The sequence below is a fragment of the Mesoplodon bidens genome (assembly GCF_964165515.1).
Source record: "Mesoplodon bidens genome assembly, chromosome: 14".
NCBI classification, from domain to species: domain Eukaryota; kingdom Metazoa; phylum Chordata; class Mammalia; order Artiodactyla; family Ziphiidae; genus Mesoplodon; species Mesoplodon bidens.
Genome location: NC_138170.1, coordinates 69,092,746 through 69,114,276, shown reverse-complemented (window position 1 = coordinate 69,114,276; position 21,531 = coordinate 69,092,746). Strand labels below are relative to the sequence as shown.

At 46.2% G+C, this 21,531-nt stretch overlaps 1 protein-coding gene across 10 annotated transcripts in view; it reads right to left on the bottom strand.

Annotated features, from left to right (window-relative positions):
• The window catches only part of DTNB (dystrobrevin beta), a 283,356-nt gene extending 262,248 nt beyond the window's left edge, over window positions 1-21,108 (bottom strand). For 4 of the 10 annotated variants that reach the window (XM_081253605.1, XM_081253612.1, XM_081253613.1 and 1 more), the window contains exon 1: window positions 20,644-21,107. In XM_081253605.1, the coding sequence (XP_081109731.1) occupies window positions 20,644-20,726 (83 nt within the window). In that variant the 5' untranslated portion in view covers window positions 20,727-21,107. Of the gene's footprint in view, window positions 1-14,091; window positions 14,300-14,453; window positions 14,948-20,643 lie in introns of those variants that run through there. The other 6 variants (XM_081253610.1, XM_081253609.1, XM_081253616.1 and 3 more) reach the window with 5 other exon arrangements.
• Window positions 21,109-21,531: the final 423 nt, after the last annotated feature.

The following is a 21,531-nucleotide window of genomic DNA, read 5'->3' as shown; positions in this document are numbered from 1 at the left end:
GGAGGACGTGGGAACAGGAAGTTGCTTTCTTGTCACTAATGCTGAGCTGTTCCATCTTCTTGTGCTTCTCAACATTTACTAATGTCCTTGTCTGGGGTTAACTCTTCTGCTCAGTTCTGTTCCTCATCTCAGCATTTCAGAGCTCATGAGCAGCCCAGTGCATTTTCTTGTTCCACATAACAAATTCTTTTAGGGCCTAGATCACCACCATTAGGGCTTCTCAGGCCTACTCAGGAGCCTCTAGCTTCATTTCATGTCATATTAAATAAAGGTACTTCCAGTTCATAGCAGCACTATTCACAATAACCAAGACATGGAAGCAACCTAAATGTCCATTGACAGATGAATGGATAAAGAAGATGTGATACGTATATATACAATGGAATACTACTCAGCCATAAAAAAGAATGAAATAATGCCATTTGCAGCAACATGGATGCAACTAGAGATTATCATACCAAGTGAAGTAAGTCAGACAGAGAAAGTCAAATACCATATGATACCACTTATATGTGGAATCTTAAAAAAAATGATACCAATAAGCTTATTTACAAAACAGAAATAGACCCCAGACATAGAAAACAAACTTGTGGTTACCAAAGGGGAAGAGGGGAGGGATAAATTGGAACTTGGGAAGAATGGATACACACTACTATATGTAAGATGGATGAAAAAGAAAAACACAAAGACCTACTGTATAGTGCAGGGAATTATATTCAATATCTTGTAATAACCTATAGTGGAAAAGAATCTGAAAAAGAATATATATATGTGTGTGTGTGTGTATACATATATATGTGTGGGTATATATATATATATATATACATAAAATACCTAAACATTGTAAATCAACTATACTTCAATTTTTTTAAAAAAAAGGTGCTTCCAATGTAGGTTAGAACCACTGTGTGCCAAGAAAATTCCTCACTTTCCTCACATTGACATGTTTCCATCTTTTGCAAAAATGCAGGAGCAATGAGCCCAAATTGCAAAGAGGAAAAATGTCACCCAGTTGGAACTGGAGGGGCCACTGCAGCTTTAGCAAACCATGCAGAACACAGGGTAACCCAATGGCCCTCTCCCTGCTGGCAGCTTCCCACCACTGCTACGCTGAGCCCGGGGCTCCCCCTGGGGGCAGCCACCTCACCTTCTCTATCCCTCCCTTATATTGGCAGCACCAGCTCTTCAACTGCTTCCAGTGCAAAACCACTTCGCCGTCGGGTGAGGAAATCTCCAGAAACAAACCTCATCCACAGAAGCAATCTCAGATGACCTACTGGGTACAGCTGGATTTGATTTACTGAGGCTTTTAAAGGCACATCTATCACCTCACTTATTCCCCAACCCTTTTTGTTTCCTACTGCCACGGTCTGCTTACTCTCTTCCACACCTCAAATGCTGACGTCCTACCTCACTCATTTGGCTTCATACCTTCACCATCTCCATCCATATCTGTCCACACCCAGTTTCAAGATCCAACTCAAGCCTCACCTTCTCTGAGGAGGCTGCTTCCTTCGAGTTACCCTCACTCTATTCTGGTTGCTTCTATGTTGTATCCCCTTCACATTCAGGCCCTATTGTAGCTTGGGTGGTTTCCTATGTGCCCATTCTATTCCCTCAACTAGACTTCAAGTTCCTCAAACCCAGTGCTCATGGTCACAACACAGGATAATTAATTTAAGAGGCCTCAGGTTTGGGTTGGATCTCAGAGGGTCTGCACCTGGCTGGGGTGCAGGTATCGCTGTGATTGTGACAGAAAAGACTTTTCTATATGGAGACAAACATGGATTAAAGCACACTGCCACCAGTCAGCATTCTTTCATGACTTTACAGAAAACTGGAAAAGTCACAGATGTGAGGGGATTCAGAACCTATGCAGTTTTTTGGGTACTTGGTAAAAATCATCAAGGAGGGAGCTCTTGCCAACCCTACAAACTACAGTGCCTGGGTTGTGTGCTGGGACTCTTCCCTAGCAGCTAATATTGAATAAACACCTACTGCACTAGGCCAGGAAATGGAAGGTGGGATAGAAAACAGACCGGGCAATTTCTGCTTAAAGAAGCTTACAGATGGCAAGTGAATTATACAGAACTGACTGTTTTCAAGAGAGACTATGTTAAGGGCATTTTGATAAAGCTTCGAAGTGCTGAAGGAGCCCAAAGAAGACTCATTCAGTCTAGAGGCATGGTTTGGTAGGCTGTAAGGGATGGTCCCCACCATATGGTAGACTGTAATGGTGACAGTCCCTAAAGAGTCATGCCTCAGGAAACTCGTGTGCTTCCCTCCCACGTTGACTCTAACTTGGCCATGTGACTTGCACTGGCCAATGGGACAGTGGCATAGACGACACAAGCAAAGGCTTGATAATACTTGCACCCTAGGGCTGCTCTCTTGGAACACTGCCCTGCGACACCATATAAGGAAGCAAATCTAGCCTAGAGGAGGATGAGAGGCCACGTGGAAGAAAACCAAGGCACCCTAGCCATTGATCGGCACCTACTGCCAGGCACGTGAGTGAGGCCATCTTGGACACTCCAGTCCAGTTGACTTTATAGTTTAAGTGCAGCCACATGAGTGGGCCCTGGTGACCCTGGAAGAGGAGCCTCTCAGCTGAGCTGCAGAACTGAAATAATAAATTAATATTGTTTTGAGACTCAAAGATTTGGGATGATTTGTTCTGCAGGGAAGATAGTATACAGAAAATGGAAGGAGGTGGTACTGTAACAAAAATACAAAACATGTAGCATTGTCTTTGGACGGCGTGGCAAATGGAGGCTGGCAGGGTTGCAAGGAGGTTAGTGCAGGAGGCTTCGGAGGAAACCCTACTGGAGGCAGGAAAGACAGCCACCTGTGTCCCGTGGCCGTGAAACGATTATAGTAATGAAATCAGTCCTGTACAACTTTCACCTGCAGTAACTTGAATGGTAGAAAACATACCTAATGAACTTGCGAATCTGGCTCAGGAAATTTCCAGGTAGAATGTTAAAGGCGTAAATTGTCTTTTTTAGCAGCTTTAACCATAAGGTAAGTGAAGGAGGAACTGTTTAGTTTGTAGCAGAATTTAGAAGAAACACGGAAGGGCAAGGATGTGCTGGGCTCCAAAACTAAATGTTTCATATTTCCAGTCCCTTTACCCCACAAAAGAGTCTCAGGGTGAGACATGGTTTCAGGGTAAAGATAAATTAAGTTTGAGGCCGTGACTCTTTCTTAAGACCTGAGAAAAATTTAAGGTGGTGTCTAGTAGACCCTCTCACTTAGAAAAAGGGGCTTTTTGGGGCTTCCCTGGTGGCGCAGTGGTTGAGAATCTGCCTGCTAATGCAGGGGACACAGGTTCGAGCCCTGGTCGGGGAGGATCCCACATGCCGCAGAGCAACTAGGCCCGTGAGCCACAATTACTGAGCCTGCGCGTCTGGAGCCTGTGCTCCGCAACAAGAGAGGCCGCCATAGTGAGAGGCCCGCGCACCACGATGAAGAGTGGCCCCCGCTTGCCACAACTAGAGAAAGCCCTCGCACAGAAACGAAGACCCAACACAGCAAATAAATAACTAACTAAATAAATAAATAAGCTCCTACCCCCAACATCTAAAAAAAAAAAAAAAAGGGGGCTTTTTAAGAATCTCAAGGTCACTGCCACACACAGCTCTCCAAGACACTGCCCAAAGCGGAGGGAAGACCACCTCTAAAACAATGGTGGGAATGGCTTTTGTCTAATCAAGTAGACTATTTTCTGATACCTAAAAAGCTGACAAAGTTTTAAGGAAGTTTCAGGACAGAGAGTTCAGAATGAAAACAGCCTTGGGTTCCAAACTTTCTGAAGGACGGAAAGCAGGTTGAGAAAGCTCCTCAGCCACGAAGAGGCCAGTTCTCACCAACACAGAAATGTGTCTCAGGAGGTGGAGCCAAAAGCCCAGAGAGCAAAGCTAAGAGCCAAAGAGAACAGTCAGTTGAGGAATCACTGCCATTGAGGTAATGGGACCCTAAGGCAGGAGCATCCCTTACCTCCAAAGCAGAGGGTCATCATTCACCCTGCTCTCCGTGGAATTGCAGAATCACTCTGGATCTCCCAGTCCTCCCCTTTTTGGATGTGAGTGCTTACTGAGGTTGTCCTGACCCCGTCTCACCATCATGTGAGACATTGGGTGTACAGAGAGGAGGAGATGGTTTGTCTTTTCATTTCACCAGTCCTTGGATCAGGAGGAGCCAGCTGAGGAACCCCACCTGAGGAGCCTCATGTGTACCTGGACCGGATTCAGATCACAAGACCCTACACTTTGGGCCTGGGGTCATGATGAATGAGACTCCAGAGTCCTGGGAGGGATGAGGGTATTTTGCATGTGGGAGAGATGTGACCCATTTGTGACGGAGGGAGAACTGTAGTAGGTTGTTAGAGTGATGAGCCAGTGCATCACGCCACCCCTTACACATATCAAGTGCGTCTCCGTCTCCCAGGGACTCTGAGCTTGGCCTTGTGATTTGCTTTGGCCAATGGGACAATGGCACACAGGACACAACTAGAGGCTGGAGAAGCGCTTGCACCCTGGGACACTGCCATCAAGGAAACTGGTCCACCCCACCGGAGGAGGAGAGGCACGTGAAGAAGAATCAAAGTGCCCAGATGGTAGCCACCAGCTGCTGGATGTCTCGGCCCATCAGGCCTGCACATCCCCGCACTGAGTGAAGGTTTTCAGGCCAAATCAGCAGAGGAACCACTCAGCCAGGCCACAGAATCATAGGGAAATTATAAGTCATTGTGAAAGTAAAAAGTTTCAGGATGGTTTTGTTAGGCAGCAATAGATAACTGATACACAGGAAGATGAAAAAGCCTTCTAGGAGGAGCTGGTAGTGAAGGTCAGAGAGGATAAGCACATAGAGAGCCAGGGCGCGGTTCTTCCCGGCACTGCAAGAGAAGGTAGGAGAGTCAGCAAAGGCATGGAGGGAGGGCGAGGGTCAGGGCATCACAGGCTGCTTCACACTTAACATGCCACAATCTGCAGAAACTACTCCAAAAGGGGTAAAGGAGCCCCTTTTTTAGAAAACAGCACCTTTAAGTGTTTCATTACTCAGCGGAGGTCTTGGCTTAGCTGTGGGGACTTAAAGGTCCAGAGCTTTCCCACCCCTACCGCCCAAACACCTGCCGTGGGAGAGACTGTCAGGATGGTGGTGGCCAGAGGACAAACACGCACTGTCACGTCTCAGCCACTCATTAACAGGAAATAAACAAACACCCAAACTGCACCATCTGGGCGGGGTAGAAAGTGCAGCGTCTGCAGCGGACTCAAGGTCCCCAGATTCAGGTTTACTACATGCAATGTGCTACTGTTTTCAAACTATACAACCATGAACACTGCACGTAATGTTTCTCTGGGTCTCATGTCTTCCTTTGAAAAATGAGCAGATGTCCTCCAGCTCTGAAAGTCTAAGGTTCTAGGATGAGATTTCAATTTATAAATAAATATGTAAGTGCCTCCCACGTAATAAGCAGTCAAGCCTGTGTTGATCTTGAGTGGGCATTAGCAATCAAACGGGCTACGGTTACACTGAAATACTGTTATCTATAAATCGCTGCAACCCTTTTGGAAAGCAATATGTGAGTAAGAGTCAAGAGTCATAAAAATGTTTATCTTTTGACTTTGTAATCCCACTCTTAGGTATTCATCCTGCGGAAATAACTAAACATAAGATAAAACCTATATGGATCACCTCAAATGTAAAAAAAAATCAGAAATAACCTAAATGTCTAGTAAAGAGGATAGACAGATTATTGCCCGGACAATATTGTGGAGCCATTACAAGAATTATTAGAAAAGCTACCGAATCATAGGAAATCTACTAATTATGATTTCATAATTAGTAAAAAAAGGCAATATATATACATATAATATTACTACATGAAAAATTGGTTCTGCATATGGACAAGGCTAGAAGGAACAGGCAGACACAAAAATAGCTGCATGAAGGAGCTGAGATGATGGAGCTTTGTCTTCTCTCTTACAAGTCAGCCTTGTAATAAGCTTTCAACCCCATTATCTCCCTCTGCTCTTCACTCTCATTCCTGAAGGAGGCACAACACGAAAGCCCACTACACTCGGCCTGGGGGTGGGGGGGCCGGAGCCCTCCAAGCCTGACATGAGCACGAACATCTCCTGGCAGTGTCCAGCAAACCCACCAGGGACCCAGGGCTGACAAGGAGTTCCTAAACTAGGAGAGGGTAATTTAGGCTGCCTATAACTCCACCAAAGACGGTGACTCAGGAAGAGAATGCCAAGGTAATTCTGAGAAACCCTGACGTGCCCCGCCTTTTGTCCAAGACGGTTCTGGCAGCAGACCGAAAAACAGGGAAGGTGCATTGCCTGTGACCTCGCCAAGGTGTTTTTGTTGCTGGAAACCAGAGAGAGGCACTGAGAGAAGACACATCGCCTCATCCCCCCCAGCTGAAGTTAAGGGCATCTTCTCCATTCAAATCAAGCAGCGTTTCTGAGCATCTACTTTAGAGAAGACACTGAAGAGGATACAAAGATGACTAAGACAAGGATACAAAGATGACTAAGACAAGGCTGTCGCTGCAAAGGGCTTGCATCCCAGCGTGGGAGCAGGAGGAAGAGAGAGACAGAAAGGGTTGTGCTCTAAGGCAGAACATTTAAGTCAGGAAACCGGAGATACCAAAGTCAGGAAGAGGAAGAGATCATGTCCAACTGGAAGGGTCACTTGTGCTGGGACTTGAAGGGCGGGTTTTGTCAGAGATGATGACTTGAGAAGGCGTTTCAGGCCGAGAAGACAGTGGAAGCCAAAAGGCAAAGATGGGGGAGCCCTGGGGCACTTGGGTAGCGGTGAGGCGTCCAGGTAAGCTGCACCAGGGACACACGGCGGGGACAGTAAGACACCTGGTAGGAAGGAGACTGGAGCCAGGAGGGGCTGCACCTTAAATGGTCTGCCTGGCTGTGCTTTAGGACAATGCACAGTGACAGGAGCGTGGAGACAGAATCGGAGTCGGGAAGGCAGGAAGCAAGCAGCCTGGCTGGGGTTTCAGCGGCTCAACAGAAAGGAAAGGACAGGGGTGAGGGACCCTGCAGGGACAAGACTGATGGAATTTGGTGACTGACTTGGGTGGGAGGAAGGAGTCGTGGATAACTACAGGGCTTAAAGCCTGGGAGACAGACTACCTGAGGATGCTGACCACGGGAACAGGAAACCAGGAGAAATGGGCTGGAGCAGGGAAGGAAAGTGAAGGATCTAGCCTGGGATAGGGTGAGGTAAATGCAAGTGGCCATGTCCAATAGGCAGGTGGATGTTAGGGGTGAGCTTGGTAGAGTAGTCAGGGTTAGATTTGAGAGCCATCCATGGAAAAGGCTGCGGCTGGAGAGGCAGAAGTGTCTGGGAACAGGCCTTGCAGCAGAAACTTAGAGAACAATGTGTAGGCGTCAGAGGAGAAGAAGCGAACAACAGAGAAACTGGGCGACCAGAGGGAACTGAGGAGACATGTGGTCCTCAGGGCTTGGACGACAAGTGTTGACTGTGATGGTGCAGGGGATAAGGCAGGTGGGGTGGGGAGATGGGGTCTCAAAGTGAGAATTTAGGACGGAGCAGAAGCCTCACTCTAAGAAGCAGAGAGCACAGTCACAGGGTGGGCACAGACTCCGATAACTTTTTCATTAAGTTTGGTGGTAGGGAGACGAGAGTTGGATGGCAACCCGAAGGGTTAGCAGGGTCAAGGGAAAGTGTGTTTTAGGGTGTTCACCGCTGAGTATGTTTGTAGGTGAGAAGACGGTGGATAAAAGAAGAACTGAGCATCAATGCCCTGGAGAGGAGGGCACGGGAGCACTGGTGAAGTCAGCTCCATCGCAAGAGATCACACTTGGTCCTCCAAGGCAATGCTGTTCAAAACAATTTTTTCTTAACAGAAACTTTCCTTCAGGCAAACTTTATTCAGATCCTGAAATATAAAGTCATTGATGTTGGGTCACAGTAGGGAATGGAGAGGGTCAAGAGAAGGCGCTCATTGCCCTGGGGCATTAGCTCCAAACAAAACAAAAAGGGTGGGTGGAGACCAGATGGAGAAGAACAGAATAAGTTAGGAAGGAGAAAGGGAGATGTTTTGCTGTGGGCAAGATGGGGATGTTGAAAATGGTGAGCTTAAAGAAAGCAGAAAGAATTTGGAAGAGTCACAGTGAAAAATGAGCTACTCACTGCATTTGATCTGGGAAACATGGGATTTCCAAGCAGTACAGAAGTCCCTGTTAAGTTGGAGAACATGAATCAGAAGTGCAGCCAGCTGGCACTCAGCTTTTCCCTGGCAAGGTTGGCAGCCTCACACAGAAGCAGCATATGACGGTGATTATCCAGGCTGGGGGCTGACACAAGTCTGATGGAAGGGTGGGACAGGAGGGGCTCTCAGGAGCTTTCAAGGATGTGCTCGAGAGAGGCAGCCTTTTCTGGGGTCTCCTATCTGCCAAGCCAGACAACAGGGCTTTTTCTTGCGTCCACGGATGTTTTCCCTTGGCTGTTATCAGTGGGAGACAAGGTTACTTTAAAGGATACGACACAAACTTTGAACTGAGATTTTCAGTGAGATATTATTTTCATTTTTAAAAAATCATAGTAAACTGAACATAAAATTTACCATTTAAGCCATTTTTAAGTGTATAGTTATATGGTGTTAAGTACATTCACTTTGTTGTGCAACCATCACCACTGTCCATCTCTGAAACTTTTCTATCATCCCCAACTGAAACTCTGTACCCATTAAACACTAAAGCTCCATCTCTCCCTCCCTCCAGCCCCAATAACCACTGTACTACTTTCTTTCTCCGCGAATTTGACTACTCTAGGTATCTCACATAAGTGAAACCATACAATATTTGTCTATTTGTGTCTGGCTTATTTCACTTAGCATGATGCCCTCAAGATTCATCCATTCTATAGCACGTGTCAGGATTTCCTTCCTCTTTAAGCTGAATGATATTCCATTGAATGTATACACATTTTTTTAATTCATTCATCAGTGAATGGACAGTTACATTGTTTCCACCTTTTGACTATTGTGAATAATGCTGCTACAAATATTGGCGTACAAATATCTGCTCAGTTCCTGTTTTCAATGCTTTTGGGTATATACCACCAAGTGGAGTTGTCCATAATATGTTTTTAAAATGATGTACATAACTGAATAAAAATAGATCAATGCAGGACTTCCATGGCAGTCCAGAGGTTAAGACTCCACTCTCCCGATGCAGGGGGCATGGGTTCAGTCCCTGGTCGAGGAACTAAGATCCCACAGCTAAAAAATTTAAAAAATAATAATAATGAAATACATAATTCTCAAAAAGAAAATAGATCAATGCAACTTTGACCAAAATGGGGGGGTGCCAGACCTGTGAGAGTATGGGACAAGGAGATCTGGGCACCAATGCCCCTGCCTGGGCAGGGCTGATGGCATGGCAGCCATTCATACCCATTTCTGGAGCCCTGGGCTGGGATGTCAGGTCAGTCTAAAAGGATTCAAGAACAGTTGACTATTTTACTTTTGGGGAAAACAGGAACCATGCCAAGCTTCCAAAGCACCGTTCCTGATAAGCAAATGCACACAAACAGCTGTGGTTTGGGCACAGCTGATAAGAGCAGAGCTGGTTATTGGTTAAAAAAAAAAAAAAAGCCAAATTTTAGTGAGGCACCCTAGACTTTCTTTTCTGGCACTATTTGTATGTCAAAGCACAGACTTTGGTGTCAAGACAGCCTTCTATCCAAATCTGTACTCTGCTAGTCTTAGCTCTGTTGGGCAGGTCATATTACCTCCCTGATTCTCAGTTTTCTCATCTATGTATTGTGTAGCTAAAAGGATTAATGAGACGTGTATGTGTAAGTGCTTCACACAGAATCTAGCACACAGCAGCCCATCAGTAAATACCAGTTTCCTTCTTTTCCCTTCTCAGTGGCTTCCTTCACTGCCCACCCCCTCTTTTGAACTTGGGGAGCCTAGAACCCCTCTGCTCTCTGGCACCTTCCCAGGTAGTTTTAAGCAGCCCAGAAAAAGACAGGAACACCGCACCTTTGCCTCCTAGTGGTGAAACAAGTCCATTGCATGGACAAACAATAAACTACACATTCAAACTTTGTTCGTTTATGAATCAGAGGTCGGGTCTCATTTATAAACACGTACCTGAGTCATCAGCAATATATCCCTATAACTAGAGTTTACTGCTTACTATTCATGGCTAAATACTATCTAGCAGAATAATTAGAAGGCATCGTTAAATATATCACATTCATTTGGTCTGCAGACTGACGAGAACACTAACTCTGTATATTTCATCTCATGTTCATCTGCTTATAAATTTTAAAGAGCTGATGACCGAGAAGAGCAAGAGGCCCCCGGGTAGTGCAGTGTGGACTTCTTCTTTTTTTTTGGCTGCATTGGGTCTTCGTTGCTGCGCGCGGGCTTTCTCTAGTTGTGGCGAGCGGGGGCTACTCTTCGTTGCGGTGCGCGGGCTTCTCACCGCGGTGGCTTCTCTTTTTGCCGAGCTCGGGCTCTCTGCGTGCAGGCCTCAGCAGTTGCAGCACTCCGGCTCAGTAGTTGTGGCTCGCAGGCTCTAGAGCGCAGGCTCAGTAGTCGTGGCGCAGGGGCTTAGTTGCTCCGCGGCATGTGGGATCTTCCCGGACCAGGGAATTGACCTCGTGTCCCCTGCACTGGCAGGCGGGTTCTTAACCACTGCACTACCAGGGAAGTCCCAGTGTGGGCTTCTTAAGCCCAGAGATATCATAACATCCTAGTCAGGAGCACAGACAAGGGCACCATGGAGACCTGGAAAAGTGTAACTTTGGAGGTGATCCATGAAGGATTCGATTGACTGAGAGGGGGATGCCCATGCTGTCTCTCAGAAAGGCTGAAAAAATGGGAGCTGGAAGTAGACTCAGCTGCTGCCCCACGCAGCATTCACAACAGCTCCTGGCACGTCTGTTCTGAGCTCTGACTGGAGAACAATTCCTTCAGAGGCAGGACGGGCCTGGCCGGGAGGCAGTGGGACCCAGAGATCAGACATGCTTGGGGGCTGATGTTGAGGGGGCACGTGGGGTGGACCCAGCAGCGGGAGAGAGGAGGAGGCCCCTACAGTATCCGGTGTGTGTGTTGGGGAGGGGAGGGAACTGGAAGCTAGGAGAGGTTGCAGATGTGTGGGTGTCACTTCAAGTAGTCAGCTGGTGAGTTTGCAGACAGCCCAGCAGTATCACGGTGGTTGCGATGCAGAGGTCTTGACCCATATTCCAGCAGGCAGTGTCGTGGAGTCTGTGAGCCAGTCACTGGGCCCAGCCGGGATTGGGGAGGGTCAGAGGAGCTAAGCAGAGCCCCAGGTCCTGAGAATGAGGCAGAGGACACCGGTGGGACCCAGCTGTAGCATCAGGAGTAGGTTCCAGGCAGAAAGCAATCTTGACTACAAGTCCTGAGCTACGTCCTGGGGCAGTGTGTCTCATATCCTGTTGACCATGGTATCAGGATTATTGGCGGACCTGTCAGGAATGCTGGTTCCTAGGCCCTGCCCCAGACCTACCATGTTGGGGGGTGGACACTAACAATCTATATTTCCAGCACTCCTCCTCAAGGTGATTCTATCACACTGAAGGTTGAGAATCACAGACCTAAGGCTAATTGACCAACAGAATGAGGCCAGGTGCTTGGGCAGGACCAAGCAGCTGTAACTATGAAATAAGCCTGTACATTACCCACTCCACAACCCACTTCACAAACCCCAAGGAGAAATGCCAGTGGCAGGGCTTCCCTGGTGGCGCAGTGGTTGAGAGTCCACCTGCCGATGCAGGGGACACGGGTTCGTGCCCCGGTCCGGGAAGATCCCACATGCCGCGGAGCGGCTGGGCCCGTGAGCCATGGCCGCTGAGCCTGAGCGTCCGGAGCCTGTCCTCCGCAACGGGAGAGGCCACAACAGTGAGAGGCCCGCGTACTGCAAAAAAAAAGAAAAAAGAAAAAGAAATGCCAGTGGCAGCCACACTCGTCCTGGGGCCAAATAAAAGTTTTACCACATGGTGACCAGTAGGCTCTGGCTTTTGGACTCCAGGGCACCATTTGATTGATCCAGTACTACAGATGAGACATGTCTCAACATGTTTTTCTTTCCTTTTTTTTTTTTTTTTTTTTTAAAGGATGAAACATGAGTCGATATACACAGAACCAGGGTTAGTCTCTGATAAAATAGGCGAGTGGTTTGTTTGGGGCATTGTCTTAGAAGCCCGTCCCCAAGATGCCTGTTGCCCTCACATGACGTGAACACCAGAACCCCTCTCTGTGGCACCCCTCACTACCCCCCTGTGGAGTTCTGCATTCTCTGGCATCTTCTTCAACTAACTTCTGCAAAAATCTAAAAATGCAACAAGTAAGGAAGTGTTATGTCATCTGTGATACACATCAACTCAATGAATTAGGTAGTCAGTAAAATTATTATTATAAAGATTTTGTAGAAATTTAGGGAAATATTTATTAAATGTTATTAAGTAATTGTATTATTAAGTGTAGAAAATATCTACATCGTTATAGCTAAAAATATGAAAAACAAAACAATATGCAAAAATAAAACTTGTGAGAGTTGTGATAATCTGTTTGCAGGGCAGGAATAAAGACGCAGACATAGAGAATGGACGTGTGGACACATAAGGGTGGGAAGGGGGGGTGGGATGAACTGGGAGATTGCAACTGGCATCTACACACTACCATGTGTAAAACAGATAGCCAGTGGGAACCTGCTGTATAGCGCAGGGAGCTCAGCTCAGTGCTCTGTGGTGACCTAGATGGGTGGGATGGGTGCGGGGGAGAGGCCCAAGAGGGAGGGGGTATATGTATACATACAGCTGATTCACTTAGCAGAAACTAATGCAACATTGTAAAACAACTATACCCCAATAAAATAAAATAAAACTTTAAAAAAATGTGTTACAGTGTAACAGTTAATTAAAAGCTAACTTTCTGCTGTTCCTTTTCTTCTCTGAATTACAAGATGATAAACTATACTCAGGACTGAAACCTACAATAACAGAACTGTATATAACTGCTGAGTATTCACTAACCTTGAAAGGTCAAAAATATCCCCGGTGAAGTTCACAAGAGATGGGCTGGCTGGCAGCACTGAGCCCAGCCTATTCTCAGCAACCAGAGCCTGAGCTGCCTGTTCAAGGAGCTTGTCCATGGCCTGGTGCAGGTGCAAGTGAAGATGAGCAGCCCCTTAGCAGCTGCTTAAGCAGCAGGCTGGGAGATGCGCTACCGACAGCATGAGAGGGATGATGTCTGGGCTCAGTGGTGTGAAGAGCTCAAACTCTGACCTTTTATTTGGACAACTTCTCTTTGAGCTAGATTGGGAGTTGATTCGCACCTCATCCTGAGCTGTGCTCCAGAGCAGCAGGTTTCAGCCTCTGCCTGTATGTGGACGTGGGGAGAAGTAAGCTTGAAAGTGCCAACTTCCTTTCACAGCCTCTGAGGTGAGGGGAGCCTTGATAATAGCCTATAAATCCCACAGGATGGAAATGCCAGCAGCTGGCCACTCCAGGGTGCAACTGCATAAACAAGGGGGTGTTTATGCAAAGAAACGCAGTCAGAGAAATATTAGCCTGAATGTCAAGTTTTCCTACAGTGAACTCAGCAAGACAGCAAAACTGTCTTCCCCTGGGGAAAGAGGGCAGTAGGAGGAAACGCCAGCTCCTGAGGCATAAGGAGAGATTTGGAGGCCCTTGTTGGAGAGAGGAAGCCAATGCCTGTGGGTATGCAGGGTAATGCTTGTGAACCGGAAGAGCGCTAGCACCACCGTGATGCTGGGCGTTGCGGGGAAGAGAGCTGGGAGAAGGTGATGAGAATTATCTTTTTCAGAGGGAAACAATAGGAGGTTCAGTCTCATTGTGATGCTTCCCTTTTCTGCCTTTGGCTCTTCCAATCCCTAGGAATCCTAGGCTGTAAATGCTAGCATTGAGTTAATCCCACTCATGGGTCTTAAACAATGGTTCTGTAAAATGGAGGTGATTAAAGAAAAAGTTGCTGGCTTGCAGATAGAACTTGAAACAGTGATGCACTGAAATGAAAAATGAAAAATTCACATATAGTCTTACAATGGTAAGGTCTATGGAGGCTCCTCTTCTTAAGCACAGCAACTGCAATTTGAGTATCTGACAAGAGGTATGCAGTGGGATGGAGTTTTGGCCCCATTAGCACTGTTGTAAGCCGTAACCTAGGCATGAACAGCTAAAAGAAAAAAGAGGAATTTAATACACAATGTCTTTATACACTCTATAAACACTATAGCTCTTAATTCATGGCTACTAGTTGATTATTCAGTAAATTACCCCCACTCTTTAAAGGTGGGAAACACATTTTATACATTTTTATCTTCAAAATTTTAGTTACCTACATAATAAATTCAAGTCAAGCCTCAACATACAATAATTTGTAAAGAAAATTTAGTACAACATACCAAAATTTATGGGATGCAGCTAGTGCAGTGCTACCTGGGGAGGTCAAGCCCCACCATTAGGCAAGAAACTGAAAGAAAAGACATCCAGATTGGAAAGGAAGAAATAAAGAAAATTTAAGTTTTAATTAATATTCTAAATATAAGTGTTATGGGTTGAATTGCGTCCCCCACAAAAGATATGCTGACATCCTAACCCCATGACCTAAGAAAGCAACCTTATTTGGAAATAGGGTCGGTGTAGACGTGATTAGCTAGAATGAGGCCATACTGGCGTAGGATGGGTCCTTAATCCAATACGGCTATTTCCCTAGAAGAAGAGAAACCAGAGACACACAGGGAGAAGGCCATGTGACAGCAGAGGTTGAGACTGGAGTGATGCAGCCGTGAGGCAAGTATTGCTGGTGACACCAGAAGCTCGAGAAAGACATGGAATAGATTCTCCCCTAGAGCCTTGGGAAAACGTTGCCCTGCCAACACCTTGATTTCAGACTTCCAGGCTCCAGAACCATGAGAGAATAAATTTCTGTTTTTTTTTTTTTTTTTTTTTTTTTTTTGCGGTAGGCGGGCCCCTCACTGCTGTGGCCTCTCCCCTTGCAGAGCACAGGCTCCGGACGCGCAGGCTCAGCAGCCATGGCTCACGGGCCTAGCCGCTCCGCGGCATGTGGGATCTTCCCAGACCGGGGCACGAACCCGTGTCCCCTGCATCGGCAGGCGGACTCTCAACCACTGCGCCACCAGGGAAGCCCAATTTCTGTTGTTTTAAGCCACGCAGTTTGTGGTCATTTGTTCCAGCAGCCCTAGGAAACCAATACAATAAGCAAACAGCTGAAAGACACCCAAGTTGCCTCTCCCTGCTTGGTCATGAGCAGACCTCTGCTCCTTTGCATACGCCCAAGGCCCGTGGGCCCCGGGGCCACCCACACTGAGCAGATCAGAAAAGTAACTGGACTCTTTTACTGACTCTCTGACCTCCCATATTGTGACAGAGTCACAGAGTCCAACATTGTCCCCCATTTCTTCCTCAACAAACTGAGCCTCCGCACTGCTCAGGGGTCTACCTGTCAGAGGAGATAGCATTATCCCCAGCTCAGGGGTAATCCTGATCAGTCTCAGACTGTGCGGTGATCCCATTCCTCTTGCCAGTGACTGGTTTAGGGATGGGTAAGTGAGGGGAGCCCTGCTGGAGAGCTTCTGCGAATGGTTTCCTCACCTTTAATGAGCTGTCCTCTTCTTCCACTGCACATCGTGATAACTCACCATGGAACTGGGACGATAGCAGACTTCCCATGATCAGGAGTAAGGCCAAGGTCAAAGCTGAAATGCTGAGGATGGCCAAGTGTACAAATAGGAAGGTCACTTAGGTGAGAGGTGAGAGATTGCAGGTGAGAGATGATGGTGTCTTGGCCAGGGTGGTGACTGGAGGTGGGGAGAAGTTAATAGATTCTGGGTATATTTTGAAGATAGTGCCCAGAGGATTTAAAGGCTGGATGTGGAGTGAGAGAGAAAAAGAGGAGTCGAGGAAAACTCAAAGGTTTTTAACTTGAGCACCTAGAGGACGGTGCTGCCGTTGGCTGAGATGGGAGGTGCAGCTTTCACGGGGAGCAGGATGTCAGCTTCAGAGGTTGCGCTAGAGATGCCATGTCCGAGTGGAGATGTTGAACAGGCGGTGAGACATGTGTGGAGTACAGGAGCGAGGTCCAGGCTGGCGGTATGAATGTAAGCTGTCAGCATACAGATAGCATTAAAGACGTGACTGAAATCACGAACGGAGCCAGAAAAGGGAAGAGGCCCGAGGATGGAGCCAGAGGCAGCACACAGACCGGGAAAGAGCTGCCGTGTGGATAAAATGAGAAACAACCCTTGACAGAAATACATAAGAAAAAGCACAAATACATAAGGTCAATAATAATAAGAGCTTACTATATGCCAGGCTCTGTGCTGTGGTCTGCATATATATTATGTAATTTAATCTTCATCAAACCGCATTAGCAATTTTAAAATACCAACGAAATGATTCCAAGGCATCATCACGCAAACCAAAATAAATAAAGATGAAACTGTTTAGATGGGGCTGTGGGAAAACTGATGTCCTGAAATGTGGCCAGTGGCACTTTAGCATGAGAGGATCTGGAAGCAGTGTAACAGGAGCTCTAAAGTCATTCCACCTTTTGACCTTATTTAAAAAGGAAAAAGTAACTCTTACATATGTTCCTGTAGGTCTATCTGTAAGCGTAAAAATCTGGAAATGACGCAAGTCATTGCGAAACAGGCTACGAGACATTAACATGAAGGAATGGCCATTGACCCATTAAAAATGACAAGTATGTGGACTGTGTTGATACAGGTAATGTGATTTGTCTTAGTTAGGGATTGCTTCCTTTTGAGGAGAGAATTCCAGACAATTCGCTTAAATGAAGGAAAATTTATTTTGAAAGTACAGAGGTATCTCAGGGCTCCCAAGAGCAACAAAATAGATGCAGATCTCTCAAAGGACTGGGACCTGGACCTGGAAAGTCATCAGGGGCAAGGCAAGGCACCTGAATGGTGACACCAATTCCCTCCTTCACCAAACTCAGCCTGGCTCCTCTGAGCCCTTTCCCAAGGGGCCTCAAGCTTGGTCTGTAAGGACTTGAACAAACACTAACATCGTATCTAACAGCTCAAGGTCACATCTTTAGGGTGACCCTAGGCCCCACTAGAAGTGCCTGCCTTAGAAAACTCCTGGTTGCCGAAAGAATTTACAGCTTGTTCCAGCAATACCTGAAGTTAGAGCCCCTTCTCCCAGTCTCTGTGGGAGGGAGGGAGGCTCACTTTGATAAGTCAGTGTTTAACTTTGTTAGTTTTTTTAAAAAATAAATTTATTTATCTATTTTCAGCTGTGTTGGGTCTTCGTTACTGCGAGGGCTTTCTCTAGTTGCAGCGAGCAGGGGCTATTCTTCGTTGCGGTGTGCGGGCTTCTCATTGCGGTGGCTGCTCTTGCTGCGGAGCACGGGCTCTAGGCGTGTGGGCTTCAGTAGTTGTGGCACGTGGGCTCAGTAGTTGTGGCTCATGGGCTCAGTAGCTGTGGCTCGCAGGGCTTAGAGTGCAGACTCAGTAGTTGTGGCACAGGGGCTTAGTGGCTCCGCGGCACATGGGATCTTCCCAGACCAGGGCTCGAACCCGTGTCCCCTGCATGGACAAGTGGATTCTTAACCACTGCACCACCAGGGAAGTCCCTAACTTTGTTAGTATTTAACTTTGGTAAGTTTTCTGACAAAATCCAGAAAAGCTTAAATGATACATACAAGATAGGCATTTATCAAATTCCCATTTTTTCTGTAAAAATTTTTATACTCAAAATTTTAAAAATACATTTCTGAACAGTTATATAGTGGCTTCTACATAAGTGTGGAGGGAGAAATATTCAACTGTCATTGGGTTGTATATTAATAGGGAATAAGACTTAAAAGGTGGATTTAGAATAGAAGAATTTAAACAAGGCTGGGTGGCCACTAATTTGAGGCCAGTAAATCTATATTTACAAGGAAATTGTCCCTTATCATGAATTGCCTATTTCTGGTTTCCACACATGACTCCTACCCACACTCTTTCGCCATGAAGCTTAGTGTTATTTTGTTAGTGGAGCCACATGAGGGGCACAGCCACCTGTAACGTAAAGGAGAGGGCTGCATGAGGCAGACTGCAGGCTGCTAAACAATGCATTTTCATCACTTTTCTCCTCTGCCTGGAAGATGTATTCCTTCTTCTCCTTGAAATTCCTGCACATCCTTCAAAGCCCCTGATCAGATGATATTTCCTGTATGGAGCCACCTCTGATCCACTAGTCAGAATTAATCCCTGCCCTGTGTTGCTATGGCATATTCAATCCTTCTATTATGGAATTTTATATGCTGCTTTGTAATTAATGGTGTGCACATTTGTCTTTTCTCAAGATCAGGGAATGTGCTTAATTATCTTTGGCTTTCTGGTATCAATACAGTGCTTGGCAAATTGTAGGTGCTCAATAAATGCTTGCTGACTAGTTGAATTCCCCGTGTATTCATTCACTCATTTATCCTTTACAGAGCCCTATTTGGCTGCTAGGGAATAGATATCAGGACTAGTTCAGGTCATTCCAGATCAGTTCTAGCCTCTCCAGGTCGATGCAGCACCTCTAACTGGGAGTAGAGAGAGGCAAAGAGGTGAGAATTTAAAACAAGGCAGGAGGCAGAGGCTATAAGGTTAGCAGCTGGGGAAAAAGGAGATCAGATTCCCACTCTTACATGACCTTCCTCCTCTAGACAACCGTGTCTTTCTGGCTTCCCAAATAGAGGGCTGCTCTGCAATCAGATAGAAGAGATGGAAACGGAATGAGAAGGATTCATACATTTTTCCACTGTAGGGGGTGGTCTAGGTGAAAACATACATTTATTGGTTTCCTATCGCTACTGAAAAATATCACCAAAACTCGATGGCTTAAAATAACACAAAATGATTCTTTTATAGTCCTAGAAGTGAGATGTCCAAAATGAGTTTTACAGGGTTAAAGATCAAGGCTTGCAGGGCTATTTCCTTCTGGAGGCTCTAGGAGAGAATTCATTGCCTTTCTGGTTTCTAAAGGGTATCCTCATTCCTTGGCAGGGGGCCCCACCACACACAGCCTTTTTTCCCCTCTGCTTCCATCATCCCATTGCCTTCAACCTACTTCAATCCCGTTTCCCTCTTATAAGGACTCTTGTGATTACATTGGGCCTATCCAGATAAGCCAAGATCATCTCCCCAGCTCAAAATCCTTAACTTAATCATACCAGCAAAGCCCCTTTTCCCTTTTGTCATATACGGTAACACTCACAGGTTCCAAGGATTAGGATGTGGACCTCTCAGGGGGACCATTACTCAGCCTATTACAACATGCTTAATGTGAACATCTTCACCATAACAAAAAAGCCCCCTTATCCAAAAGGCTCTTACCTGGGATTTCTAGCCTCCTTAATAACTGCAGCAAATCAATGACACAACTGACTCATTGATCTTTCATATAATTTAACATTGCTGGGACTTTAACATTGCTGGGAAAAAGGTGATATGGCCAAAACCAGCCCATTGAAAACATAATAGCTTAAGAGACAAGAGCCACTGCTAAAAAGATACATGCACTTAAGGTTCACAGTCTATCAAGGACCCAGAGGAATAGAAAGAGTATCATTTATAATGAGCTTCACAATACTATATAGAACAATAAGTGTAATAATTTGGGAAATTATAAAGCATTGTGTCAATTTCAGGGATGTGATTATTCCTATGTGGAATTAGTGTATTTGTTTACATGTATGTTTCTTTCCCACTGTACTCTTCCATCGGAATGTCAGTGCCAGAAGAGCGAAAACCTCATGTGTGTTATGTCCCTAGGGTCTTGCATTAACCTTAGAACATAGCAAGTGTCAGTAAGTATCTGAATACATTTTAAAAAATATATGCTACTAAATTTCCATTCCTTAAGAAATAAATGAGGGGACTTCCCTGGCGGCGCAGTCATTAAGAATCCACCTGCCAACGCAGGGGACACAGGTTCGATCCCTGGTCTGGGAAGATCCCACATGACGCGGAGCCTGAGCCTGCGCTCAGGGGCTTCCCTGGTGGCACAGTGGCTACTACTGAGCCTGCGCTCTAGAGCTTGCAAGCCACAGCTACTGAGCCCACCCGCTGCATCTACTGAAGCTCATGCTGAATCCCATCTACACATCTCTAGAGCCCATACTCTGCAACAAGAGAAGCCACTGCAATGAGAAGCCCGCGCACCGCAACGAAGAGTAGCCCCCGCTTGCCACAACTAGAGAAAGCCCACACGCAGCAACAAAGACCCAACACAGCCAAAAATCATAAACAAAAATAAATGTATAAAAAAAAGAAAAAGAATGAGAGAGTTCTAAAAAATAAAAAAGAATATGTGTAAGGAACACTAGCTCACTCCTGTATCCAGCCAGCTTTCTTCCCCACAAACATTTGTATATGCGTGTAATTTAACATGCACGCTCCCCAACACCACGTCTTCCCCCAGGGGTGGGGGGCGTGTCTTGATAAGTTGCCAAGACCCCTGGCTTATCTGATACCAGGCATCCTGCTCAGACCTCTTTAAAAGGCAGTGATCCACTAAGTGGTCCCATCTACCACAGGAGCGATGAGCAAGCAGCTGATCTCGGTTCTGCCTCACCTTGTACAGTTCCACAATAGACGCTGCATTTTTTTGCCTCCGCCTGTTCTTACCAGGCCAGTCCAGTCCTGCCTGCTCTTCATCCTGGGATGCCTGCTGCACTCCAGTTTGGCATAGCTTTGAGGTTGTTGGCTCCAAACCAGGTCCTGTTCATCTGCCCCTCCCAAGCCCACACAATAGAGAATTTGACCCCTCCAACACAAACCATTCAGGGAATTATAACACGTGGAATCCAAGAATGGCCATCACCAACTCCGCTCTGGAAGAGTATATGTGGAAAGAGTATGGAGTCTGCCAGCCTTGCATGGCTCAAATCTTAGTAGCTGTGTTTTTGAACAAGACATGCAATCTTGTAAAGCCTCAGTTTCCTCTTTTGTACCATGGAGATGATACAGTAAAACCTCACCCCACCATAAGGTGATGGGTGGGCAAAAGAAGTCAATCTTATAAAAAGCAAGGGCCTGTTTTGAGAAGTTAATGAAATGACTTGGATTTGGGTTCTGGCTATGTAAACCAAATCCTTTCTCAGCTGTGGTTTGGTGTCCCCTGTGCATTGTTTACTCTGGTTTAAATATTGATGGGGACAAGCATGCGTCCTGTGACTGGCTAAAGTTCCCAGGACAGCAGCAATAATTCCAGGAATCTCCTAGTTCTCTGGCACCCATTGTGTCTTTTGGATCCAGGGAAATTTGGCTGGAAGAATACTGAGGACACAGGGACTCACTCTCTGCCTCCCCACCTCCCCATAGAAGGCCCTCCCTAAAGTAAGAACTTTAGCTCATCCCATGTGAGAACAGAGGATGGGCAGGAGTTGGGAGACAACAATTATGTGATATCTGAATTTGCTTTACTGAAGAGTTTTACTTTAAATGCCTATTCCTTTAGTGT